The sequence below is a fragment of the Pygocentrus nattereri genome, chromosome 23, assembly GCF_015220715.1.
Source record: "Pygocentrus nattereri isolate fPygNat1 chromosome 23, fPygNat1.pri, whole genome shotgun sequence".
NCBI classification, from domain to species: Eukaryota; Metazoa; Chordata; class Actinopteri; order Characiformes; family Serrasalmidae; genus Pygocentrus; species Pygocentrus nattereri.
The window spans coordinates 4,285,592-4,304,312 of NC_051233.1; the positions used below are offsets into that span (position 1 = coordinate 4,285,592).

The 18,721-nt window shown below is 43.0% G+C and overlaps 1 protein-coding gene across 5 annotated transcripts in view; it reads right to left on the reverse strand.

Moving 5' to 3' along the window:
- fubp3 (far upstream element (FUSE) binding protein 3) overlaps nucleotides 1–18,477 on the reverse strand; it is a 50,078-nt gene extending 31,601 nt beyond the window's left edge. For 3 of the 5 annotated variants that reach the window (XM_017724318.2, XM_017724316.2, XM_017724317.2), the window contains exon 1: nucleotides 18,235–18,476. In XM_017724318.2, coding sequence (XP_017579807.1) covers nucleotides 18,235–18,330 — 96 coding nt within the window. In that variant the 5' untranslated portion in view covers nucleotides 18,331–18,476. Of the gene's footprint in view, nucleotides 1–17,211; nucleotides 17,235–18,234 lie in introns of those variants that run through there. The other 2 variants (XM_037533631.1, XM_037533632.1) reach the window with 2 other exon arrangements.
- Between the last annotated feature and the right edge of the window lie 244 nt (nucleotides 18,478–18,721).

The window sequence follows — 18,721 nt, forward strand, 5'->3', positions numbered from 1 at the left end:
ACATGAAATAGAGCTTATAATTTCAAGGTAAAGTGGCGCAATGTTTAAAAAAAAAATGCCGCGTCATGAAATTTGAGCTTTATATTACGTCCACGCAACGTCGTCTTCTGTGAGTTTATTGGCTGGTTGCAAGGACTCATGTAAACCTGGAGTTTCACCATTATCCAACTACTCAAGCGCATGGAAACGCGTTGATCTGATCACTGACAAAATCTGATTTTCTGCAGTTACTGGATTATTAAATGCATATAAACTCACACATTAAGAGATTCTACGCTGCTTTAGGCAGCTGGGCGACGCTAGTCATTTGCACACTTTAGGGTAAGTAAATAAATAAATAAATGCTTCCGATCTCCAATTAGCCATTCACAAACACTAAAGTCTGCCAACACAAAAGAGCAGCACACTTCTCCAGTCTTTCCCTACATTGTCTTGCTCCGCTGAAAAGTATAGCCTTCCAGAAAATTACACAAAATTGAGATTGATTTTTCCGCCCTTTTTGTAAAAAAAAAAAAAAAAAAAAAGGGGGGGGGAGGGCAAAATATACTACGCCCAATTGGGGTCTGAGAGTAACGCAATTTCAGTTCACTGTATGTCCTGTACATATTGTAGTATTGACAATAAAGCTGACTTGACTAGAAGCTTCCTGAGAAAGGCAGATCAAAAGTGAGAGAGAGAGCGAGAGAGAGAGCGAGAGAGAGAGCGAGAGAGAGAGCGAGAGACACACACACACACACACACACACACACACACACACACCGAACCAAAAAAAGAGAAATATGGACAAGAGAAAAAGAGAGACAGAGAACCAGCAACTGAGCAAAAGAAAAAAAAAAAAAAAAAAAAAAAAATCAATACGTTAAAGAACAACTTGGAGGCAGAGAGAGCGACAGAGCGAGCGAGCGCGCGCGAGAGAGGAGAGAGCGAACGAGCGCGCGCAAGGGAGAGAGCGAGAGCGAGAGAGAGAGAGAGAGAGAGAGAGAGAGAGCGCGCGTTCCACCTCTTCCTTCGAGCTAAGCCCTCTTTCTGGGGAATGCTGGGGTGGAATGCCAGCAATGCGAGCATGTGGATAAATCAGCTACCCAGCGAAAAGACGGGCTCAGTGCAGGAGGAGGGACACACTGACCAGAGGAATTCAGGACCAACAACTGGACACTTGTTGCCCAGTTTGAGGGGGTCTGGGTAGGGGTGCATGAAATCATGACAGGGCAGACCTCACTTATTTATCTCACTCAGCCCCTCTCCTTATTCTGGAGGGTCTCTCAGAGCATGTAAAAGCACAGAAGCCCACCGGCTCTTCACGTCAGGGTGGGTAAAGGATCCCCTGGTGCTGCATAAAGAGGAGATGAACTCTGATCATAGGAGGGAAACAACATCAGCTCATTAACCCAGACGTGATCAATGCTGGCCTTCAGAGAACTTCAGCTGATGTTATTAGCTGAGAGATGAACAGTCGGCCCCCTAACGGAGCTGCAGACCCCCGGTATAACTCTACTCTCTGTTTCTGGAGATTTAAATGACAAACGTTAAATATCAGACTGAATGTCGTGAGTTGGAAAACGACGTCGTGTCTCGACAGACGTGATTCTGTAAGTTTGGCAGTGCAGTTAGTTCAGAGTTCAGCTCCTGTCCTGAAACCCCTGAACTGCATAACTGGGTCTCCTGGTTAAAATTCCTGATATTATCAGCTGATTAATCCCTTCTGGAGCTGAACGAGGCGTGAACATCAGAGAGAAACACTGAACTACACAGTGCAGCGGCTCCAAACCTGGAGTGAAAACACTGAATTAAAGGTCTGTGTGTCTCTCAGTTCAAGTATTTAAGGAAGAATAAACTATATTATAGAAAAATAACGCCATAATAGGCCTACATTGTTTACATCCCAACAGTAATTGGATTAAGATGCATGCAGATGTTCAGCGTTCTGAAGCTACGATATGACGATACTTATAAAGTACTGTAGTGCTGATATGTATCTCTCAAAATACTGGCAGTCAATCTACAATAAACTGAAAATATGTCCAACAGTGGAATCAGTGTCAATGATTATAGCTAATACTATGTACACAATAGCATAAGACTGAATAGAAACATTCACAGCGATCATCACGGCCAACGGGTAAAGCTGAACGATTTGGGCAAAATATCGAATTGTGATTTTTCTGACCAATATATTCTATAATATTGCGATTATGATATAACCCCTTCAACTCCTCGAGAACACCGGTGGCTCCAAACCGCACTCGGTCATGTTCTCCATAACGTTCATACTCCATAAGCTCCATTCAGAAGCTGGGCGTCGTGTGAGGCTGTAGCTCTTCTCTCCAGTCTAATAGACGGTGACGTCATTTTAAACCCTTATAATAAAAGAAGCTGAACTTTGTTTTTCTACTGAAAGTCGACCCGTTTTTCCCCAAATCTGGGCTCTAAACTATAAACAGACGGCGTCTCTTCAGTGATCTGCTCTGGAAACATTACTGCTATAAAATAACACAAAGAGTGTCGGAGATTTTTGGCGTTCAGCAGTGAATTGTAAGCATGTGGCCTTAATGTTTATGGTTATAATACATGTTCTGTTCATTTGAGGGGAGCTTTAAAAAAAAAAAAAAATTGAATAAAAATAAAATTAAAAACTGCATTAATTTCATGCAGTTATTGAATAATTTGCTTTACGATTAGGTCGTGTAAACTCAGACGGACAAATCAGAATACACCCTGGACAATTAGAGGTTAGGTCACAACACATGGATGTTTGGCTGCTTCTGATTTGACAAATTCATCTAAAAGTACTTCACAAGCTCCATGATTACCAGATGAAATTTCACTACGTAAAACCTGCAGCGAATCAACAACAGGCTGCAAGACCATGAAATAATTTGAAGCTCTTGCGATTTGAAAATTGCGCTCTATCAAACTGCGCTCTCGATATAAGAACGACTGATCTTTCAGCCCTTCCAACAGGGCTACGCATGTAATTAAGGATTCAACTCGTTAGCTCGTCTAACATTCACCTCTTATGAAACATCTTAAATAGTTCATACGAATTATACTAATTTTTCATTTTTCATACTACCCATAAATTATCGGTCCTTTAGCGAGTTCTTAAGTTTTGAGCGTACACAACCATCAATGTAGGCCAAACGAAGCCTTGTGATCATCTATGATGCAACCCTGTGAGTCAGTATGCGCTCCTGGGCGCACCTTCCTAGAACAGGTGTGGTACCTTCATGCCAAAGTCAGCACAATAACAGCAACAATAGGTGTGAGGAACAGAACAACAGTGTGTTTGTCTTCATAGAAATGCGGCACAATATATTGTTTATTGTCATCATAATATCGGCCTTCGCGACATGAATATGTAAATGAGCCCTCAAACCAAACACGATGGGTTTTGACCAGCCACACCAACCTGTACGAGTGTTTCCGTGAATGTTTTGACTATAAAAGTCAATTTTTTTTTATCCGATGTGCATTTTGATTTTAAAGGGAATTGGAAAATCTTATTTTTCTCACAAATTTATCCAGAGTGACTTACAATTTGATCATTTTACACAGGGAGGCCAAGGCGGTGTTGGGAGTCTTGCCCAAGGACTCTTATTGGTATAGTGTAGGGTGATTGACCAGGTCGGGACTGAAGCTCAGTCTACAGTGTCGAAGGCAGAGGTGTTAACCACTACACTATGACGGGAGATATATATATATATATATATATATATATATATATATATATATATATATATATATATATATATATATATATATATATACACACACACCTCCCTTCTCAGCCACAGTTCAGCCCTGTACTCTTCCCAGTCAAGTTAAAGAGTTTCAGCTCAGACTGCTTTAAGAATGAGGTACCAAAGAGGACGGCCAAACGCACCATAAAAAACCTGGAAAACCAAGGAACAGATTGGAAAAATCATTAGTTTCTAGAACAAACCCATTTCCCAAACAGTTGGGATGCTGTGCAAAATGTAAATGAAAACAAAATGCAGATCATTTAAAGCCTATTGTCCATTGAAACTGGTACAAAGACCAATCAAATGCTGAATCTCCTGAATTGTTATTGTTTTTTTAAAAATATATGCCCATTTTGAATTTGATCCCAACAACACGTTTCAAAAAAGTTGGGACGGGGCACTTACCACTGTGCTACCTGTAGCTACCACTGGGGGCGCTTCACACTAAGTGTTTCAGAACTGAGGAGACACGGCTGTAGCTCTGAAAGTGAAATGTTTTCCCATTTTTGCTTAAAAAAGGATTTCAGTGATGACAGGTCAGTTTAGCACCCAAACTCTTAATACGGAGCAGTGCTGCTGTAATACATGCAGAAGGTGGTTTTACATTGTCTTCCTGAAATAATGCCTTCCCTGAAAAAGACGTCATCTGGATGGCAGCACACGTTGCCAAAACCTGTATATATTGTTCAGCATTAAATGGGCCTTCACAGATGAGCAGGTCACCCAAGCCACGTGCACCAATGCCCCCTAAACCATCATAAATACTGGCTTTTGAACTGTGCATTGATACGCCCAGTGGTCTTTAGCCTGGAGGACACAGTGTCCACGATTTCCAAAAAGAAATTCAAATTTTGATGCTCCTGTCCCAACTTCGTTAGAATGTGCTGTTGGCACCAGATTGGCAAATATTTTCAATAAACAATAAAATTATTCAGCTTCAACATTTAATTTGTCTTTGTACTACTTTCAATGAAATATACACAGAAAACGACCCCTCTTGTTATTTTCTAGATGAACTATCAAACAGCCCAAGACGAACAAACACGTTTCCAGGCGATCCACACATCATAGATAATACAGTCTATTTCTGGCAACACGGGAGCCTCTTACTCCCTTTTTGCTGGAAAACGTCATTTATTAATGTTTCTTTTTCACTGAGAGTGAATCAACATTTCGTTGTGCAAAAGGGAAAATTACGGTCTCGCCTCTTCTTTCAAAAGATTATCCAAGGTATTGATATAATGGTACAAAAATAAACTCTCTGAACTAAACGCAGACAAGCCGTGTCCCATTACTGATTCACCGATGCTCCATACAACCACAATTTAAAGTTTTATATCTCTATGTTCGAACAAAATCAAGATACTGACTGAACAAAAGTAAAGCAGCCCTGGTCAAAACAAAGCTTTTCCTTACAGATTCACCCACCAATGCATTAATATACTGCAACTCTAATACACAGCGATAAGAAAACCTGGCAACACTAAGAATGTCACTTTTTAAGCATCTATAAAGACATGCATAACATGTTCCAATGCATTCATGAGGCATTATAAAGAGTTATAAATACTTATAAAATTAAAATTACATTTTAGTCATGTTTATTATATATGAAGAACTGTTCATAACGCATTATAAGTAGTGTTAATAAAGTTATACTATACTGTTGGTGCTAAAGCAGTCAGTCCAAGCTTGAAGAGCATAAAGACAAACACACAGATTATTTATGAAATTCCAGTATTTTATTTCTCACCTTCACTCTAATATCACTACAGTACAGTAGTGCTGGTTTCTGCTGGCGCTCTATTGGATATGCAGTGTTAAGTCAGTGCCAGGCTAACGGTGGTGCACATTAACAGTGGTGCACATTGACTTTCCCACATTGGGTGAAACTGAGGGCAGCTCTAGTTTAAACTCTGATATCTGGAGCCTGTAATGAGCTTTACTGTGTGTGTTTTAGTGTTTCAGTAAATCCTTCAGTACATACTTCACTCTTAACCCTGGAGGAGGCTTTAGTACGGTTAACAATACAAATACAACTTATGAGCTATTATAACCTGCTAGGAACGCTGCTTATTACTTGTTAACAATTCACAACGCATAAGGAGTGATGGCTATAACGTGTAAAAAAAAAAAAAAAACTTTAGAAATATTTATAGAAATATTTATAGCCATGTTTATGATGCCTTATGAAGGCATTATAATGTATTAGGAATTCATGGGCTCTTATGGACATAACCTTGAGAGAAAGTGTTACCGAAAACTTTTCAAACTATTTTTCAAATTGTTAAAATTTATAAACAATAACAGAGACGAAGTTTTCTTCTGACAGCGTCGATAATCGCAACACAAACGGTATCGGCCCAATTCAAACGGCCTAGTTAGGCCTGGCCAGCGGAACGGCTCACTCCCAGTTCCTACGGCATGACTTGTGTCCGACTCGTTCTTTTCCAGGGTAATTAAAGCGAGGTCTTTTGAGCGCAGCACGCAGCAGAGCTTGTTTAAAACACATTTTCATAATCAACAGCGTTGCATAATCAGACTGGACTGTGACAGCTTTAAACAGCCTTGTGAAAACCTGTTGCGCTTCAAAAGAAGAACAGAATGAAGTGCGGCCTCTGTGTTGGAGCTTACGTAACGTCTTCATGCACTGCCCCAAACGCTGGCACTCGACGGCGCAACACACAAAGATAGCACCTGACTGGAGCTTCCAACTACAAGCTGACAGATAAACGAGGCCTTGGGGCAGCCCTTATGTAAACCAGCAGCCGCGCCGTGTTCGGAGATGTTGTTTTCCATACGCGCTGTAAAATCGGGGCATGATCCTGGCCTCGGGCCCAGGTCTATTTTCTCCCGGCGGAGTTGATAAAAGCTAAGAGCGCGAACGGCCCTGACCAGCCGGCTCTACCAAACAGACCTTCAGCAACCCACAGGCTCGCAAGGAAACGACAGCAGGAGAGCTTAACACACCCACAGGGACAGAGAGAGAGAGACAGAGATAAAGAAATAGAAGAAAAAAAAGAGAAAAAAGACAGATAATGAAAAAGAAAAAAGACAGATAGAAGATAAAATGAGAGAAGAGAAAAAAGGAGGAAGACAAAGAAAAGAGAAAGAAAAGGAAGAGAAAGACAAAAAGACAGAAAAAGGAAAAACAGGAAAAGGAGAGAAAAAGGAAAAACAGGAAAAGGAGAGAAAAAGAAAGACAGGGAAAAGAAAGGGAGCGAAAGAAAGAAAGAAAGAAAGGGAAAAGAAAGGGAGCGAAAGAAAGAAAGAAAGAGAGCGAAAGAAAGAAAGAAAGAAAGAAAGAAAGGGAGCGAAAGAAAGAAAGAAAGAAAGAAAGAAAGAAAGGGAGCGAAAGAAAGAAAGGGAGCGAAAGAAAGAAAGGGAGCGAAAGAAAGAAAGGGAGCGAAAGAAAGAAAGGGAGCGAAAGAAAGAAAGAAAGGGAGCGAAAGAAAGAAAGAAAGAAAGAAAGGGGGAGAGAAAGAAAGAAAGAAAGAAAGAAAGGGGGAGAGAAAGAAAGGGAGCGAAAGAAAGAAAGGGAGCGAAAGAAAGAAAGAAAGAAAGGGAGCGAAAGAAAGAAAGAAAGAAAGAAAGAAAGAAAGAAAGGGAGCGAAAGAAAGAAAGAAAGAAAGAAAGGGAGCGAAAGAAAGAAAGGGAGCGAAAGAAAGAAAGGGAGCGAAAGAAAGAAAGGGAGCGAAAGAAAGAAAGAAAGAAAGGGAGCGAAAGAAAGAAAGGGAGCGAAAGAAAGAAAGAAAGAAAGAAAGAAAGAAAGAAAGAAAGAAAGAAAGGGAGCGAAAGAAAGAAAGGGAGCGAAAGAAAGAAAGAAAGAAAGGGAGCGAAAGAAAGAAAGAAAGAAAGAAAGGGAGCGAAAGAAAGAAAGGGAGCGAAAGAAAGAAAGAAAGAAAGGGAGCGAAAGAAAGAAAGGGAGCGAAAGAAAGAAAGAAAGGGAGCGAAAGAAAGAAAGAAAGGGAGCGAAAGAAAGAAAGAAAGAAAGAAAGAAAGAAAGGGAGCGAAAGAAAGAAAGGGAGCGAAAGAAAGAAAGAAAGAAAGAAAGAAAGAAAGAAAGAAAGAAAGAAAGAAAGAAAGAAAGAAAGGGAGCGAAAGAAAGAAAGGGAGCGAAAGAAAGAAAGGGAGCGAAAGAAAGAAAGGGAGCGAAAGAAAGAAAGAAAGAAAGAAAGGGAGCGAAAGAAAGAAAGAAAGAAAGAAAGGGAGCGAAAGAAAGAAAGAAAGAAAGAAAGAAAGAAAGAAAGAAAGAAAGAAAGGGAGCGAAAGAAAGAAAGGGAGCGAAAGAAAGAAAGAAAGAAAGAAAGGGAGCGAAAGAAAGAAAGAAAGAAAGAAAGGGAGCGAAAGAAAGAAAGAAAGAAAGAAAGAAAGAAAGAAAGAAAGAAAGAAAGGGAGCGAAAGAAAGAAAGGGAGCGAAAGAAAGAAAGAAAGAAAGAAAGGGAGCGAAAGAAAGAAAGAAAGAAAGAAGGAGCGAAAGAAAGAAAGAAAGAAAGAAAGAAAGAAAGAAAGAAAGAAAGAAAGAAAGAAAGGGAGCGAAAGAAAGAAAGGGAGCGAAAGAAAGAAAGAAAGAAAGAAAGAAAGAAAGAAAGAAAGAAAGAAAGAAAGAACGAACGAACGAACTGGTGCTCCTGACTTTACACACCCAACAGCGACTGACACACTGACTTCCAGCCTCCTGCAGTCCTGATCAGCGATGGGTATTGGTTAAAGTATTGATTCCTCAGTGATATTTTTCATACTTTCTTTTAAATTAGGTCGAGTCAGGTCAAGCATTTAATAATGAACAATTAATAACAATAATTTCAATAAGAAATGAGGATTCAACATTTCTGCAGCTGTTGAGATTCAGAGGGTCGTTCAAACACTCGGCACGCTCTGAAACACTTCACTGTACAGAAACTTACTGAACCTGCCTTTACAGTGGTGGTGATGGGAACCAGGGGTCGCTATTGAGCGCCAGACAGCTTTAACGCCTCTAAAAGATCCCTCGCTTTCTGCGAAGCTGTCTGGCGCTCGGTTCCCATCAAACCACTCTGAACGTTTACGGCCTAATTGATCATGCAGGAATTTTAAAAACAGAGAATTTCCCTTTAAGAATAACATTTTCCACTGTAGGCCAAGCAGCTCGTGAATAGAGCACCTTAGGAAGTAATTAGACCTAAAACTGAAGGAGTAAAACCAGAGAGGAGCGATGAAGCAGGTAAACCAGTGCCAGCTGATGGAGGTGGGAACAACCAGCTAAATGGCTCATGAACGCTGATAAGACCGACTACTCGGGTACTGAAATTCGGTAATGAATTACATGGAATTTGATACTCCGCACTAGTAATTTATTCACTTTAATAACAAAAAGTACCGAGCAGAAGTCTCAGCAACTTCATAAAACTGTTCACAACCAGCTACTGTAGGACACGTACAAATACCACCGGACTTCCTTAAGGAAAGCTTCGGAAACGGAAAGTTAAATGAACACGGACCTACACAAATGTTATGCTTTTGGTATTCATTTTAATTTTAATTAATTTTTTCACTTGTTTTATTCTATTATTAATGATTTCCAGAACAAAAACACATTTCCCACATAAAATCAATTTTAAAAGCGGTTTATCAGGTGGCTAAAACTTCATGACTCACCCAAGATTACTGCGCAATTTTCATGATATTGCTTTTTCTTTTCTATTTCCTTTTTTTTTTTTTTAAGGTCTCATTTATCTTTATCCAGATTTTCTAATCATTTAATTCTCGGCAAGATTTTAGTTACTTGTTCACTTTTTTTTATTCTAAATAATTCAAATAACCCTCAAAAAAATTCTGTAGATGACTTGATTAGCCCTCTCTCATTCATATATATATAAATAAAAGTTGAAGCCCTACAGTAGACGAAGCACACCTGGTAGCACCATGCGTTTTAGAGAGTTGTAACAAGATCCAAAAGAGGTCAAGTCTTTTCTGACCAGGGAAAAAACCTCTGGGGCTCTTCACAAAAGCCGCTCCAGAGACTAAAAACGAACAGGAAAAAAACCTAACCGTGGAGATAAACTGCAAGAACAGGGATGCTGTCCATGCAAAACAGAAGCGTTTCAAATATTTTAAAAAAGTATTTTACAATCCCAAAGCCATTCGGGACGCAGAACCGGTTTACTTTCCAGCTCTTGTTCATGAGCAACTTGAATCCATTTTTACCAACCACTACAGCGTATCTTCTTACACTGACGGGGCTTCAAAGGGCCCGACATGATCTCGCAACAAGAATACACCTCTGGGGACAAGCTGTTAAACTTCAGGCGCTGGATTTTACCACAAGCAAAGGTAAAACTGCCCAAATTTCACTGGTCTGGACTCAATGTCCAGCACACAATCAATAACAAGCCTAAAAAAAGCTAGATTAGCTGTTTTTTCCCCTTCCAGTGACGTATGACTGCATATAATGTATTCGCTGTGCCAACGACCGGCTCGTTGTTCATCAGTAAACAGCCACTTTTACATGCAGCCTAATAATCTGTTAATAATCCGACTAATAGCTCAAATCAGAGCACATTCATGTAAAAACTTCAATTGGAATAGTCTAGTCCGATCAGAATACAGTTTCTATCCGATTGAACGAGGAGGGCAAATAAATGTAAATAATCTGTTAAATAGAAGAATAATATCCGTGTAAACGTCTGTATCCGATTACATTCCCTATCGGAAAGTTTAAGTCCGTTCTGCATGAGCGTCGCGTCACAGTGAGAGTTTATACCGTTCAACACGGCGGAGCAGAAACTGGTCTGCAGAGGAGACGAAGTTCACGCTCTGATCTTTAAAAGACGGCGGTGGGACGGACGTCCAGCTTATGCGTCTCAGAGCACGACGTCTTCCTCTCGGCCTTCTTTAATAAGGACGTGTGAGGGACGTTTTCCTGAGTCTGACGTCATTTTAAAGCAGTTAAACACACAATCACTGCTCACTGCTGCTCATCTCACTCTGACTGGACCTCACGTGATGCTGGTTGTTATGGTAACATCTAGACTAATGGTTCTCTATACATGCCTGTCATTTTGGATCGGATTACTTGTAGTGAGCATCTAAACGTAGATTTTAAGCCGATTGTTGAGTAGAGAATAAACACCTCAGTCTTAATCTGTAATCGGAATGTATTCAATTGGATTGGCAAAAATCTGCTTTATGTTCACGGACAAGCCTCATTGCTCAAATCCAATTTTTCACTCAAATCCGATCTCTCCAACACGTATCATCACCTCTGATCAGCTCTCAGCTTCATTATTAGAGCCAGACGACAGAGAAAAAGGTGAGATGAGCTGCTTTTCCACCGCTTACACTGAACGATGGCACGAACTCCGAACTGAGCGTCACACGAAGGTCGCGGGGCCACGAATCGCACACGTATCGGACCTTGGCCCACCTATGAATGTGGCTCAGGTCGGATTCAAGAAGATCAGATTCGAGTCCACACAGCCCTGAAAAGCAAATCCGAGTCACATGAGAGCAAAAAATCTGATTTGTGCCACTTCAACCAGGTAATGTGAACGCAGCCTTTGAGGCACTGGATTGACTAATCACTTTGTTCTTAAGTCTACACTCCCACGTTTAGACCGAAATTTCTCATGACTGTCCACAGACGGTCATTACAAGACCAAGACTGACCCCACGAGACTAGCGTGGAGGCTGCCAAGTTGTTCTGTACCAAGGCCTCTTTTAGCCTTCCCAAAAGACTAACATGCTATGGCCCTGGATAAAAATAATAAGCCTCATGTGGGACTTTCTAATAAACTATTCTAAGAGTACAGTTAGTGGTGGGCAATCTGATGATATTAGTGTGATTACACCAGGATCGATAGCTCTAAAACACTGAACACCTTCATGGATCGTAAACGGATAAAGATCACAGAGTCTGTAAACAACTACCACCAGTGTATATAAACTATAACATATGGGGCTATATGAACTATATGGGGGCAGTCGTGGGCTGGAGGTTAGAGAACCAGCCTTGTGACCGGAAGGTTGCCGGTTTGATCCCCAGCACCGTCAGTCCATGACTGAGGTGTCCTTGAGCAAGACACCTACCTCCCCAGGCGCCGTGGATAGGGCTGCCCACCGCTCCGGGCAAGCGTGCTCACTGCCCCCTAGTGGTTGTGCTGTTCCACCGCATGTGTGTGTTGCAGAGGTGAAATTTCCCCGTTGTGGGACTAAAAATATAAATTAATTAATTAATTAAAAACGCCATAGCAACAAGTAGCTGATTGGAAGACAACTCATTACAGTATTCATTGACTTGAACAGTTTGATTTCTCCTCGGGTGCCTTCTTAAATAATTTTTGCAGACACTGGAGACGGGAAAAACACACACACACACACACACACACACCTCTACATAGTTTCCTGTAGCCTGTATTAATTATAGCAGTGCTGTTTTACTGGCGTATTTTGTATGTTCCAACACCCAAAGCTCTATATAGACAAACCTCACACAGGCAAACTACATGCATATCACGTATAACGAAAATGCCTTCAGGTATGAAGTCGCCCACCCTTATACACAGCGGTGAAAGAGGCCTTCGCTGCCCTGGTACACTTCTGGTTTTTCATGTTATGCAAGCACTCGTACAAAGGTAGGTCTGACAGGATGCCTCTGCAGTGCTCAGCCTTTCTTTGACTCAAAAAGCAAACCTGCATGGCCTTTTGTGCTTCGCAAACAAAGGCCAGTTACATTAAAAGCAAAAACCAACTAGCAATGCCTAAAAGTTTGCAATGAAACAAAGTGTCACATTTCTTTAAATGGGGAGTCTGTCTGTCGGTCTGATCTGGTCACAGTAGCAGTGATGGGAACCAGACGTCTGAAAATCTGACGCCGCTTTAAACCTCACAGGATATACATACACTCACCGGCCACTTTATTAGGTACACCTTGCTAGTAAGAGGTTGGACCCCCTTTTGCCTTCAGAACTGCTTTAATTCTTCGTGCCAGACTTTCAACAAGGTGTTGGAAACGTTCCTCAGAGATTCTGGTTGGTTATTTGAGTTCCTGCTGCCTTTCTATCATCTGGAACCAGTCTGCCCGTTCTCCTCTGACCTCTCACATCAACAAGGCATTTTCGTCCACACAACTGACCGCTTACTGGATGTTTCCTCTTTTTTGGACCGTTCTCTGTGAACCCTAGAGATGGTTGTGTGTGAAAATCCCAGTAGATCAGCAGTTTCTGAAACACTCAGACCAGCCCGTCTGGCACCAACAACCACGCCACGTTCAAAGCCCCTTATATCCCCTTTCTTCCCCGTTCTGATGCTCGGTCTGCACTTCAGCAAGTCGTCTTAACCACCTCTACATGCCTGAATGCAGTGAGTTGCAGCCGTGTGATTGGCTGATTAGCTATTAGTGTTAACAAGCAACTGTACCTAATAAAGTGGCTGGTGAGCGTATATCAAAATGGTTTCGAATGCACTGCCTGATGCCTGAGACACAGTGCTTTTACATGCACTTCACAAGCCGACAACTGCAGAAAATCAGATTTTGTCAGTAATAGAATCAACACGTTTACATGCACTTGAGTAATCAGATAAAATGAAAATCCGGGTCTTCATGAGTCAGACAGTAATCAATTTCTGCTTTGCAGCCAGCCAAAACTCACAGACGACGACTTGACGTGAATGTAACAAAACTCCAACTTCACACAATTTTTTTTTTTTTTTTTTTTTTTTTAATTGTGCCACTTTACCTGAAAATATGAACATACATCATCTAGAAAACAAAGAACACTTAAATCCTTAATTCCGGGTTTGGTTTTAGCGCCTCTCCAAGCGTTTTGCTGCCCTTGTGGCGACACTGCTTGCTTATATTTGGTACAGCCATTCATTCTCGCTCATGCTCAAATTGAGAAATGTGAAAGAAATCAGAGTAAGAGCTCACAGCCCTGAGAAATGTGAAAGAAATCAGAGTAAGAGCTCACAGCCCTGAGAAATGTGAAAGAAATCAGAGTAAGAGCTCACAGCCCTGAGAAACGTGAAAGAAATCAGAGTAAGAGCTCACAGTCCTGAGAAACGTGAAAGAAATCAGAGTAAGAGTTCACAGCGCTGAGAAACGTGAAAGAAATCAGAGTAAGAGCTCACAGCCCTGAGAAACGTGAAAGAAATCAGAGTAAGAGCTCACAGCCCTGAGAAATGTGAAAGAAATCAGAGTAAGAGCTCACAGCCCTGAGAAATGTGAAAGAAATCAGAGTAAGAGCTCACAGCCCTGAGAAATCTGAAAGAAATCAGAGTAAGAGCTCACAGCCCTGAGAAATCTGAAAGAAATCAGAGTAAGAGCTCACAGCCCTGAGAAAGCTGAAAGAAATCAGAGTAAGAGCTCACAGCACTGAGAAAGCTGAAAGAAATCAGAGTAAGAGCTCACAGCGCTGAGAAATGTGAAAGAAATCAGAGTAAGAGCTCACAGCGCTGAGAAATCTGAAAGAAATCAGAGTAAGAGCTCACGCGCACTGAGAAATCTGAAAGAAATCAGAGTAAGAGCTCACAGCCCTGAGAAATGTGAAAGAAATCAGAGTAAGAGCTCACAGCCCTGAGAAATGTGAAAGAAATCAGAGTAAGAGCTCACAGCCCTGAGAAATGTGAAAGAAATCAGAGTAAGAGCTCACAGCCCTGAGAAATGTGAAAGAAATCAGAGTAAGAGCTCACAGCCCTGAGAAATGTGAAAGAAATCAGAGTAAGAGTTCACAGCCCTGAGAAATGTGAAAGAAATCAGAGTAAGAGCTCACAACGCTGAGAAATGTGAAAGAAATCAGAGTAAGAGTTCACAGCGCTGAGAAATCAGAAAGAAATCAGAGTAAGAGTTCACAGCGCTGAGAAATCAGAAAGAAATCAGAGTAAGAGCTCACAGCCCTGAGAAATGTGAAAGAAATCAGAGTAAGAGCTCACAGCACTGAGAAATGTGAAAGAAATCAGAGTAAGAGCTCACAGCCCTGAGAAATCTGAAAGAAATCAGAGTAAGAGCTCACAGCCCTGAGAAATCTGAAAGAAATCAGAGTAAGAGCTCACAGCACTGAGAAATCTGAAAGAAATCAGAGTAAGAGCTCACAACGCTGAGAAATCTGAAAGAAATCAGAGTAAGAGCTCACAGCCCTGAGAAATCTGAAAGAAATCAGAGTAAGAGTTCACAGCACTGAGAAATGTGAAAGAAATCAGAGTAAGAGCTCACAGCCCTGAGAAATCTGAAAGAAATCAGAGTAAGAGCTCACAGCCCTGAGAAATCTGAAAGAAATCAGAGTAAGAGCTCACAGCACTGAGAAATCTGAAAGAAATCAGAGTAAGAGCTCACAACGCTGAGAAATCTGAAAGAAATCAGAGTAAGAGTTCACAGCACTGAGAAATGTGAAAGAAATCAGAGTAAGAGCTCACAGCACTGAGAAATGTGATTACTGAGCTAAAATCCAGCCTCTTTATCAGATTTTGGGTTCCTAAACCAGAGGATAGCGTTTAGACTGCCATTTGAATAAATCGGATAACTGCAGAAATCTGATCATGATTCGACGAGTGTGTGTAAACGCACTCAATGTTTTCACACATTTTTTTAAATCCAGTCATAGCGCAGAGGTGCTGCAGGGCGCGTTCATGCAAAACAGTCCACAAAAAGAGCTTATTTCTTCAGATTTACCACCGTTACCATCATCAAAATTAAAAATAAAAACAGGTGGGTTCACTGGTCATTTTGAACAGCCAATAAAAACAGCTGTGTGTGTGTGTGTGTGTGTGTGTGTGTGTGCGTGCGTAGAAACACTCTGGTTCCTATCGTCACCACTGCAGAGAAATCAAGGGTTATTAATCCCCATTACAATCCGTCTTCACACAAAACACCTCGCCCGGTCACACCTGAGTGTCTCATTTACGCTGAAATTTAGAAGTGAAAACCCAAACACCTCCTTTTCAGGGTACAAATGTCTGTAAAGAGCAGCCTTAACGTTCCTAAAGAGGAACAGCACCAATTTCTCCAAATAAACTCGACACAATTGAAGGTCAGAGACGTAACCGAAGTAATTCGGGTCGGTTTGGTGTGAAACGCTCAATTCTAGAGAAACTGGCCAAGTCAGAATTCTTCACAGTGGCTGCGATAGGAACCAAACGTCTGAACAGTTAAATGCCTGCATATCTGCAGTGACATACGCCGCACAGTGTCTTATAAAAGTTTTGTGATAAAAGTTTTGATTTAAACTATTTTTATCCATTTATTTTAACTCATTCACGGCTGAGGGTTTCATGCGGAGCATCGTGAGGCAAAATAGTCTCCCCTCCAAAAAGAACAGGTCGCGGGGCAGTCGTGGGCTGGAGGTCAGGGAACAGGCCCTGTGACCGGAAGGTCGCCGGTTCGATCCCCAGCACCTACAGTCCATGACTGAGGTGTCCTTGAGCAAGACACCTAACCCCCAACTGCTCCCCGGGCGCTGTGGATTGGGCTGCCCACCACTCCGGGCAAGTGTGCTCACTGCCCCCTAGTGTGTGTGTGCTCACTAGTGTGTATGTGGTGTTTCACTTCATGGGTGGGTTAAATGCGGAGGTGGCATTTCCCCCTTTGTGGGATCAATGAAGTATCACTTAACAAAACCATATTTTCTCTGCTTTAGTACCAGTTATCCATCACCAGGGCTACACAGAAAAAACTCACACTTGTGGGTTCACAGCTGGTTTTGGAAAACAATTAAAAAGGCTATATTTGTGTCGTGAACGTGACGACCACTGGTTCCCATCACCCCCATTAAATTTCTCTACAACCAACCGTCCCCTCAAACCAGCCTGACTCTTTACACCTCAAGGGCTGAACTGCTCAGAAATCTTTGGTGGAAGTGATCTTAAAAACAGGCCTGAAGGCTCGAAGATAAGAAGCCTTGCTGCACATTTCAACATGTTCTATCCACACGGGCCTGAGTGGTGGCTTGAACTGCACACAGCAATTTTCAACTGTTATTATCACTAATATTATTTTTAAAACGGCTACTAATAGCGGCTCAGACCATCAGCCTGGGGTATTTATATTCAGAGCTCGCTTGACTTCTCTGTAAGGCCTTTAGCTTCAGCCTAAAGCACCGTGCAAATGACCACATGCCTATTTTTTACCTTTCCCCCCCCAAGTTGACTCAACTTTAGAGCCAAGTCCGTTCGCCCACAGCTCGGCGAAACGGCTGTCAAGTAACTTAAGTCTCTTCAGGCCAGTCGACGCGCCCGTGTCCTACTTTTTAAACCCCGCTTTAAACTTATCAGCCCTTACTTAAGTCAACTTCAGTGGCCTGCTAGCGCTACGCTGGGCTAATCGGCGCTGGCTCACGTTTCAGGCCTTCACAGCCCTTCACAACCGTCGACATTCGGAGCTTCCGACGCGTTATAACCCTTCCAAACACCGACACGACGCCCAAAACGACTTATTCGCTCGTTTGGAGCCCGAATGTGCGATGTAAACACGTTAGGCTCGTTAGCTAGGTTAGCTTACCTAGCTAGCGCCTGGAAACGCTGGACAAAAGTGGCGTCGCCGTTTGGCGTCAAGTCCCGCAAAGACCGGCGAAGTAAACGGACTAAAGTGGGCTTTTAAAGCTGGAACAGGGTGTATTTTTTCCCGGGGGGGGCGGGCGAGTCTGGCCCTCGAAACACGGCCGAATAAAGCGAGCTCGGCTGTGCGGAAACTTAACTAGGCCACGCAGCCGAACAGTTAGCATGAGTTAGTTAGCGTTAGCTTGTCCGCTAGCAGCAGCGTTAGCCCTCAAACTTCACCGCGCTCCACCAACAACAGGTTGCCGCTTGCGGGGCGAGTTCGGACGCCCAACTTCGACGGAGAGCCGGCGAAACGGCCACGCCGACGTGCTCGGGGGTGAAGTCGGAGACTTGGGGCGACTCTCCTCGCACACGTTGGCTTAACGTGGCGCTGTTAAACACACTCGGAGCCGCTGCGCTGCCTGGTGTTGGTGGTGTGGTGGGGGGGGGGTTAGCTTAGCACGTTAGCTTCGCACATTTGGGAGCCGCCAAGTTGGAGCGGTTACAAGTGTCAGCGAGCGGGTTCCCTTCGCTTCTGTGTGCGCAGTAAACAAGCGGCGCTTGCGGTGCTGCTGCGTGAGCACAAGCGCAGCTTCGTGGTCGAGTTTCCCCCGTTCCACCTTAAACGGCGCAGCAGTTAACTAGCAGTTTAAGGTGGAACGGGGGGATTCGAACAGCAGTCGTGGTGACCAGCTGTGTGTGAGCACGTTGAGCTGCTTCGTGCCTTTTCGTGGCTGGCTGGCTCGCTCGCTGTGTGCCACACTGCTCGCTGTACGCGCGGCGTGTTAGGTTAGTTGGCCCCGCACCGGAGCGTGTTTGCTACCGGGGAGGGGGGAGGAAGGGCTGTGAGTTGTGCTGGGGCATGTTTTTTTAAAAAGTAACTTGCGTTTCTTCCCAAATAAAAGCCCCGGACTCCTCGCGTGTGCGTTCGCCTCCAGCTGCCCGAGCCGCGGCTTCGCTTTCCCGGGGCCGAGTGAGTTTTTACCTGTCTGGCTCGGTGGAGCGCGTCCGCGAAGCCGTCTCCCTTCATCCCAGGCTGAGCCACCGAGGCCTGTCCCTGCACCAGCTCCGCCATCATCATCCTCCTCCTCCTCCTCCCCTACCGAGGCAGAAAAAAATAAAAAAAAAACTACACACACTCTCACACTCACACACACAGTAGCGAACGGAGGGAGACGAGTACGAAAACACACACTCACTCTCTCACACACACCGACCCCGGAATCAGAAACCTCTCGCACTCGGAAATCTCGCGAGAGCAGCGCCGATTCCGCCGCCGTGTAGTTTAATAGAGGCCTTTCAGTTCCCGTACGGCAGCCGGAAACGGAGCCATCTTGCAAAGGCTTCAAAGAGTTGCGTACGCTGGTTGTGTCTATTTAAAAAAAAAATAATAATAAAATATTGTTTTTCGATGTTACTAAACACACGACATCACGAAAACGTGTTTCTGCCACTGGGGAAAAAAAAAAAAA